Genomic DNA, 8,956 nt, shown 5'->3' on the forward strand with positions numbered 1-8,956 from the left:
TCACAATTACTCCTCGTTGAACACTCTTCGTTTTATTAAAGATTTGGAATCTATTTAAAACTCAATTTTTGGAAGATGAGTGAATGTAGTGAGAAATTCAAATTTGTCTGCAACTGTACTGGCTAGCAATGGCGCGGAATAAGCATCTTTGACGTCACAGCTAAAAGGGGCGGTGACCTCATAAATCCCGTATACCTGTTATAAATATGCCATCCAAAGATTCCCTGATTAATTGCATCTTTTTTACCTTCAGAAAAGGCATCAGGATATGCGTTGGCTTCTTCTTTCACTCATGAAGGTAGTGGTGAAATTAATCTTCCAGCCACTAAAAATATTGAGAAAATCAATTCATTCATCATTTTAGGACTAAGCTTCGCAATATTGCACCTTAAATCTCCAATCAGTTATTGAGAGATAAGGTTCTAAATCAACATTGATTTTCCCCCTCCCTTCTCCAAGATTTCTGGTATTTAACATGTCGAAAAGCGGTTAAACATAGTTATAAAATTGAACAGTTTCAGATTCTTGTTCCCCTACCTGTTCTTAGATTCCCAATGCCACACTTCGACTCAAAACCTGAGTCATCAATTTCACTTTCATTGCGTGGAAAGGTCCCAACATTATATGATTGTCAGTCAGTTAAAGGCAAAGTCTCAAATGTGATTGACAATCGTTGTTGTACATTTCTTGGACATGAGCCCAAAGAATATTTTTTTCCACTTTTTTTAAGTAAACGGGATTTCTTTTCTCCACTATTGGCAAAATAGTTCCGAACGGTTTTAACTAGATAGGGGCTTCTGATATATAAAAAAATATCTCTCTGTTCTTCCATCGGCGCATAAATATTTCGTACTTTGTAGGCAACACCCTTGTCAGGGTCTAAGTTCGTGCTCATTCAAATCAACTTCTGATTAATGGCCGATTTATCGCAAGTAACTGTCAAAACTTTGAAATGGTTGTTTCCAAATCATTTTCATTACTAATAAACGGATTATCGTCAATTACTTGACTGAAAATAATTCCTTCTGATTCGGGGAGTTTTTTAATTTTGTTTAAAAGCCTTTCTAGACTTCGCTGCAAAACCTGGTTTTTCTTTTTCAGTTTCTTAATTTCTTTAAAATTTTCCTTTATTAGCTGTATTGTTTGAACTTCAGTCATATTTCGTAATTGAGTTTTCTGATTAAGGTCTGAAGATGCTTTTCGTCTTTTCAATCTCTTGGCCAAATTCCTTTTGAGTCGACAAAAATTACTTCATATTCTTGATATAGTATTAAATTTGGCAACTTATATATGAAAACATTCTGTTGAATGAAGTGAATTTGTATACTGATTTTTAGATGAACCTTTCAGATTAGTGAGCTCCGATACCTACGCATTTTAAATGCCTTGACATAAATAACACGAATGAAGGTAAAATAAAAACTCATTACTTCATGAAAATTGTTAATGGTTTTCTGAAATTTTCCCAAATGCCAAATAATACAATGTTCACCAATATGAGCACCTCTTGCCTTGAATTTTACTTCAAATTCGTTGTTTATTTCTACAGAAATAAAATCGAAGGCACCAGATCTAGTAGTTTTACTAATTATCAAGCCGGGGGAGTTATAACTTTTAACTATGCATCACATAAGTTGATTTTCCGTATTTCTCATTTGAAAGTCACAAAATTGAAAAAAAAATATCATTTAGAGATTCAATTTTTCCCTGGATTCCAAATAGACCTATTCACATTTATGACCACGCATGAGCAGTTACAATGTTTGGCGGCATGAATTTTACGCATCCATGGAGATAACATGTAAACTTGACTAAGATAGACGTGTGGAAGAACTTTTTGTAATTTAATATTAAAATAAAATACCTAGTACTTAAAAACAAGAAAGTAAAATTAAAACCATGTTAAGAAATGAAGTGTTTCAGTTTTAATGGTAACGGTGCATTGATATTAGTAGGCTAAAACTCACCAATAATAATGAAATGAAATGAAATAGATTTTTAATGTCTATATAAAAAACTATACAAGTAGTTCACGAGAATATAGACAGACATAATAAGAGAGCAATACAATATTTACAGAAAATACTCTTTTTACATATATACATGGGATTGAGATAAACTTTGTACTAGCGTATATTTTTAATCGGTACGGAAAATATATCTATTGTCTGGGAAATAATAATAATAATAATACTTTATATATAAAAGAATTAAAAACTTTTGTTTACGGAGATATTCAACGTGATTTTATTAAAACATTAAAATTTCTTTGAGACGTTTCGGGCCGCGGCTCGTCATTCAGTCTGTTGAACTCAAGTGGGTTCATGTTAATACACTACTCTACGGTATATTTTAGAAATTTTGGGGAAGTATAACATTTGGTCGCTAGAGGGAATACCCTAATACAATAATATGATTATATATATTAAAAAAAAAACACGCGGCACCCTTAGGGTATTCCCTCTAGCGACCAAATGTTATACTTCCCCAAAATTTCTAAAAAATAACCTAGAGTAGTATATTAACATGAACCCACTTGAGTTCAACAGACTGAATGACGAGCCGCGGCCCGAAACGTCCAAAGAAATGTTTTAATAAAATCACGTTGGATATCTCCGTAAACAAAAGTTTTTAATTCTTTTATATCTTAAAGACCGTGACAACAATAGCTATGAGTAACCTTTTTAAAATACTTTATTTAGTAACAGACGTTACAGGCAACCACAGAAGGCCTAGGCCTGTAAAGTGTGGTTACCGGGACAGATACACAAAAAACGACAAATAAAACTTAAACTTAAATTATAACATTTTAAATACAAATCTATGAATGACTAAAATTTTGAGTAAATTAAAGTAAAGAATTAAGCCAGTTAGTGTAAAGAAATTTAGAAACCCCAGTTTTGAAGGCCTCGAAAGAATTCCCGGCGAAAATCATCAGGAAGTGAATTCCAGGCCCTCACAACACGAAAAAATGAATTTTGAAGCGATAAACACCTAGCAAATTGTAAAGAATAAGTTAGAGTTGAATGTCTAGGGTTTATCCGGACAAAATATTCAAGTTTAAAATCCAAAAACCCGCGGAGACGCCAAAGCGTAACTACATCGGAAACTGCACGACGCACCTCAAGGGGACTAAGACCAATCGTTTTCAATCGCTCAGAGTAGGGAACATGGCCAGCTCTATTGGCCCTAGGGCATATTAGAGAGAAACGCGTGAACCCCTGCTGTACTGATTCTAAAGCCCGAACATCCTTAGCTAGAAAGGGATTCCAGACGGGGGAGGCATATTCCAAGATTGGCAAACAATAACTTCGGAATAGAGTTGTAGAAGCCTCAGTATGACCAGTGTTGCGTCTAATAAAACCGGAAAGGCGTCTGGCGCGATTGGAAACATTGGTCACATGGTTAGACCATTTCAAATCAGGGGATATTATTACACCTAGAAGCCGTAGGGTAGAAACTCTATTTATCGGGATGCCGTTGATGGTATAACTAGGGCTGTGCGAGCCTTGAATTTTTGGTTTCGAGTCGAGCCTCGAGTGTTGAAATTTTCCCTTATCGAGTATCGAGCCGAGTCTCGAGTACTCGAATCGAGTATTGAGTAGTTGGAAAATTTGTTTCGAGTATTTATCGAGTAATTGGGAATTGGTTTTGCAGTATTTCAGCACTTTCCGTTAATTTATCGCTCTAATAATAGACATTTAGTGTAATTTTGATCATCGACAACTACTTAAAACAATTCCCAGACAGTTTTAGTCTTCTTCCCTTTAAATTTAACAAACTAGTTCCTCATCAATATCTTCTTCTTAATCTCATTCCTCACCTTAGTCACTAGTCATTGTTATACTTCGCGCAAAGTCCCAAACGAAAATTACTAAGCTGAACTTAAAAAAATAATAATAAATTAATAAAATATAATTATAATAGTCAACGCTATTATTAACTGTATTTTATTACTTTTACTTCCACTATTGAACCAGTTATGAGCAACAACCCTACTACATTACACTGCTATTATGATCTAAACTACCCAATAAGCACTAAACTTGCGTCTGTTAACCAATAAGTGTGACTTTCTTGTAGATTTTTATAGCTACTACATCCCATTTTCAGAGTTAAAGGCCTTCCAAAAGCAGGTTCGAGTATTTATCGAGCCTTTTTTGATACTCGAAACTTTTTCGAGTCTCAGAAAATCTCTTATCGAGTATCGAGTCTAGTACTCGAATCTTATCGAGTACTCGCGCAGCACTAGGTATAACTAGCGTGAAGAAGACTAAACCTACGACTCAAAATGATGTAGTTACACTACGTAACGTTCAGATGAATGTTATTTTCGATACCCCACTGGAAAAGGGAGTCAATGTCCTTCCGGAGTGCTATGACATCATCACTAGAACCGCGTATCGATATATCGAAGTTGCCACTTAGGGAAGATGGAAGATCGGCGACGATGATGTTGAAGCGCAGGGGGCAGAGTATGGAACCTTGGGGCACCCCAGAACGCACCAGACGGTACGTAGAAAACTCTCCTCGGTACACGACACGCTGATACCGTTCCAGTCGGCATCTCTGTTGGACTTCTTAGCTTTCTTGTAAAGATAGCTCTAAACGTGGCTTTGGTGTACAATTTCACCCGTAATCCAAGGACAGCGTGTCTTCCCTCGGAATATTGTCGCGAACACAGGCCCAAAAATAATCAAGCCATAGCTCCCAAGTCTCATTTATATCCTCAAAGGAAAAACATACGTCCCACGGTGCATAGCGTACAGTATCGCAAAGGTCATCCACGTTAAGATTCTTGTAGTTCAAAACAGTCCGTTTGAAACTTTTTTGAATAATTTGGGCAAGTCAAATAGGCCGCACACAGCTTGATGATCGCAACGCGGCAAATTGTCGCACAAGGTAAATTCTGGCATATATCGGAGATCGTTAACAAAGACAAGGTCAAGGAAGTTATTACCCCTCGCCGGTTCAGCAACAGTTTGTTGTAATCCTAAACCCAGAATAGTCTCCACGAAAGTACGCTCATCTGCCCCAACTGGGTCTGGATTCGTCCAATTGACATGAAAGTTGAAACCGCCCATTATCGAGAAAATGTCATGGAACGGAACGGTTCCGTGGAGATAGCCAAGTAATTCGCATAAGGAGTCGGTATACGCAGAAGTAGATGTAGGTGGGCGATAAACGCAGCCAATCACAGCTTTGCGACCACCAGAAGAAAATGAGGCGAAGGCAACTTCTAGAGGTACCCCATCCGCACAAGTGAGAAATTCGTCCGGAATTTCAATAGGCATAGGATTAAGATCGTCGCGTATGGCGAGAAGAACACCACCGGCGCGTGTAGGGCGATCACACCGAAATAAAACGTGATCGGGTGCAAAGATCACAGAGTCTAGAACCGAATTGTCCAACCATGTTTCGGTGAGGGCGTAGATAGCGCTAAAAGCGAGAAGTCCCGTAACTTGTTCCGAATGCTTCTGAGATTTGACAAGAAATATGATACTTTCCTCTGGCTCGTTGCTGTCTCCTTGACTGACGAAAAAACATCGTCGAGTTCCGTATCGGTAACAGTGAAGAACGAATCACTAAACGCAGGTAAAGAGCAAGTAGGGCAAAGGTAAGGTTCATCCGAGGATCCTAAGCGTTGGTACTCGGGTTTCGTCATACGGAGACACTTGGCATGAAACCATCTAAGGCAGCTGGGAGATTCGCAAAATATGGCCATTTGATTCTTCCTAACCGTTTTCTGACAGTGACCGCAAGGAAGCCTGGTGTTGATAGCCGGCCCCGGATTAGTCTCAACATCACCACAAACTCGTAACGCGACAAATCGGATGGCAATGAATGAAGTGGTCACAGGCCAATAATAGATAGAAATCCATGACGGGACTTGTGTAAATTTACGACCGATAGGTACTTGGTACTCGTCTTGCTTGATGAGTACACCAACACACTGCGGCCTACCGCAAATCAAAACAACGTGGAGAACGAAGAGAAACGCGAAAAGTCGTAATAAATAATAAATGCTCTAAAAAACTAAACCTAGTACTGGAATATGGCGCCTCTAAGCCCCAGGCCAAAATAGGGGACCGCATTTCCACAATCCAGACCACTCAGCTAATTTTGTAGAAAAAACTGTCGAAAATTAAGTAAATTGAAAAATTTTGCGCTAAGCATAACATACAAATCAAAAACAGTATTTGAAAAGTATAATTTAAAAAACGGGCGCGAGCGAAAAAACATGCGACCACGCGCACGAAATCTAAACTCATAGGAGTATATAGGGGAACTCAATTTGCGGATAGTAGGATTTTTCCCCGTCGTCTGCAACAAAAGCCAAGTAGAAAATGTCTTCGTCGACGTCGAGTGATAGCTCGGAATCCAAAATTTCAGACGGGCCTGACTCTGTGGTAGAATCGGATAGTTTAGACTCAGTAGAATCTTTCGAAACTCGTGAATCATGTGAGGAAAATTCAAATTCGGATAATGATGGTCGGGAAGAATTTGGTAATCATCCTTACCAATTTGAGCCCTTGCTTCCCGAAGAGCCTGCTGAGGAAGGGGAAAACTTGCCTGTGATGGAAGTTGATCACCCCAGACTTCATAGCAATGACTGGTAGTTAATTTCAATTTACATTTTTAGTAAACTGATCAATAAGATTCAATATTGCTAGGTTTATGTTGTTGTTATTCGACATGTTGAACAGTCAGACAGTTTTGATACAGTTCTCTTTTCTTAGGTGCAACTGTATTTTTTTTCGTGATGCCAACAGTAGAAGAGAGTTTTTGCTGCAGAGATGAGCCTCCAAATGAAAGACTAATTGACGAAATTGGCCCCGTAATAGAAACGGACACATTCAATGATATATTGAGACCAAATAATTTGAATATCCTATTTGATGAATTTAGAGAGAATAACTTTGTGCCTGCTGAAGATGAGATTAATCCGTACGTTTAACCCCGAAAGTTGAGATGCAAAACTTCTATATTACTAAATCATGAATGTGGAAGTTAAAGTGATAAATATTAATTATAATGATTTTCCTTTTGTGTTATAGGACCTATAGATACTTAATTTATCGCTTGTTTATACGTTGGATATACAGAGTTTTGGGTAGGAGAGTAATTCGCCCAGTCCCGAGTTGCGCGATAAAGAGAATAAGGAGACAATATCCATCAGATTTATATCAAGGTTATACTGAACTTGGTCCAGTTTAAGAAAATAATGCACGAAATAGTATTTTTGTAAAAACCTGTTTTTAATACAACAATATAAAACCAATTTTTATGCATTATTTATTTTGATGAAAAAAGCGATTACTAATGGGAAAAACGACGAGCTACTTTGAGACCTTAAATTGCTTCTTTTACAGGGTAAACATATTGCTCTGATAATGGCCTTGGTACAGGAACTTGATTCGCTGGGGTTGCATTCAAAGCTTCTACATAATGATACTTCTCTCCAGTAGCTTCTCTAACATTTTCTGTTCCGATGCCCGGCTCCTTTTTCCACTCCAGGGCAGTCCGAAACGACATGGTGCCTAATCTTGTGACACTTCCAGCAAATCACGGTACTCCAAATCAATGCATGTTTTGCGTTAGAAATCTTAGAAGGGATTAAAATTTTAGGGATGTTTGCCCTAGGGATCCATCCCATTGATCCAAATTGTTTCTTCCTCATCAATGGGCTCTAGAGGACTCCATTGACGAGGAGGAGGAGGAGGAGTGGAAGATGAATTGGAGGTTCGTTGTCTGGAGCAGGTTTTTCACTGATGGTGGCCGGGTTTGTAAGGGCTTGCGCCCTGAACTTGTGATAAACCGTAATGGGTTCAGTTAAGCTCGTTTAGCGACGAGGTTGAGTCAGATACGAGGTTAATGACCAAGAATTTGAAGATATTCCTGTTATCGAGGCTGGTTAGACGATCCGGCCAATGATGAAAATTCAATTAAAGGGGTAAACCGGGAAGATAAATCCTGGACGGAAGGAGATGATTGGGAATTCAAAGAGACAATCCCAGTAGGGTTTATCAAATACCCTATCTCTTCCTGAGGGACGCCTAAAATTAAAGCATCTTCATCATCAAAAGGATAATTTTCGCCGTATGCCCTTTTGAAAAGCACTTAAAGCACGAGTATTAAGAATTGACGTAGCGATTCGGCATATAACAGTCCTTACCCTCATGACCCATGTCGTCACAATTGAGACATATTTCTTTTCTCCACGACTCCTTAGGACAATAGTCTTCCAAAACCTTGACAAATTTCTCTGTGACACTTTGCTGCCTTTGCTTCTGAACTACATTTCCTTTAGCTCTTTTTGGGACACCGAATAACCACGTAGTGGCTTCTGGTTTTTTCGCCATCTTTAGGAGAGATTTGTTTATATTAGATATGTCTCTTATGCGCTTGAGAGATAAACTCCCAAAGGCATATCCAAATTGGCTCTCGGTTAAAAGAGAAATGTTCCCTAGTTTGGTAATTTTATTTTTCTGGAGGTAAACCAGGACCTCGTATAGCGATCGTAATCGTTTATTATCAGGAGGTCGATAATAAATATCTAAGTCAGGGCCTCTTGGTCTAACCGTTGCCCGTTTGCATACTTCTCTTCGCCATCCCAATCGAAAGGGTTCTAAATAATAATATATAGTCGTGGAGTTCTCATGGACTCATATAACGTGGCCGATGAACTCTCGGACTCACGATTCGATTGAGAATTATGCTGTGGTTGAATAAGTTCTGCTGAAGAACTAGAAGGACAATTTGATATTTGTAGCTGGTTTTCCCCGACTGAATTTTCAGGACCAGACGGGGAGGCCTCCCCTGCCGCAAAAGGCGGATGATCACTAGAACTAGTGAGCTGAAAAGCTCGCATATCGTGATAGGTATGGAGGAGGAGGGGAGGTAGAGAGGAGGATGCCCGGTACACTATCGGACTCGGTAGGTTGACGAGATACAT

The 8,956-nt window shown here is 38.7% G+C and overlaps 1 protein-coding gene across 1 annotated transcript; it reads left to right on the forward strand.

The window, feature by feature from the left end:
* The first annotated feature begins 6,347 nt into the window (after positions 1 to 6,347).
* LOC149649532 (uncharacterized) lies at positions 6,348 to 7,218 on the forward strand. Its single transcript, XM_089849466.1, has 4 exons — positions 6,348 to 6,616; positions 6,675 to 6,706; positions 6,774 to 6,948; positions 7,059 to 7,218. The coding sequence occupies exons 1-4, from the start codon at positions 6,348 to 6,350 to the stop codon at positions 7,216 to 7,218; spliced, it is 636 nt and encodes a 211-aa protein (XP_089705592.1).
* Positions 7,219 to 8,956: the final 1,738 nt, after the last annotated feature.

This window comes from Phalangium opilio, unplaced genomic scaffold (assembly GCF_054372755.1).
Source record: "Phalangium opilio isolate 3A_F unplaced genomic scaffold, DU_Popi_V2 ptg000088l_1, whole genome shotgun sequence".
Taxonomy (NCBI): Eukaryota; Metazoa; Arthropoda; class Arachnida; order Opiliones; family Phalangiidae; genus Phalangium; species Phalangium opilio.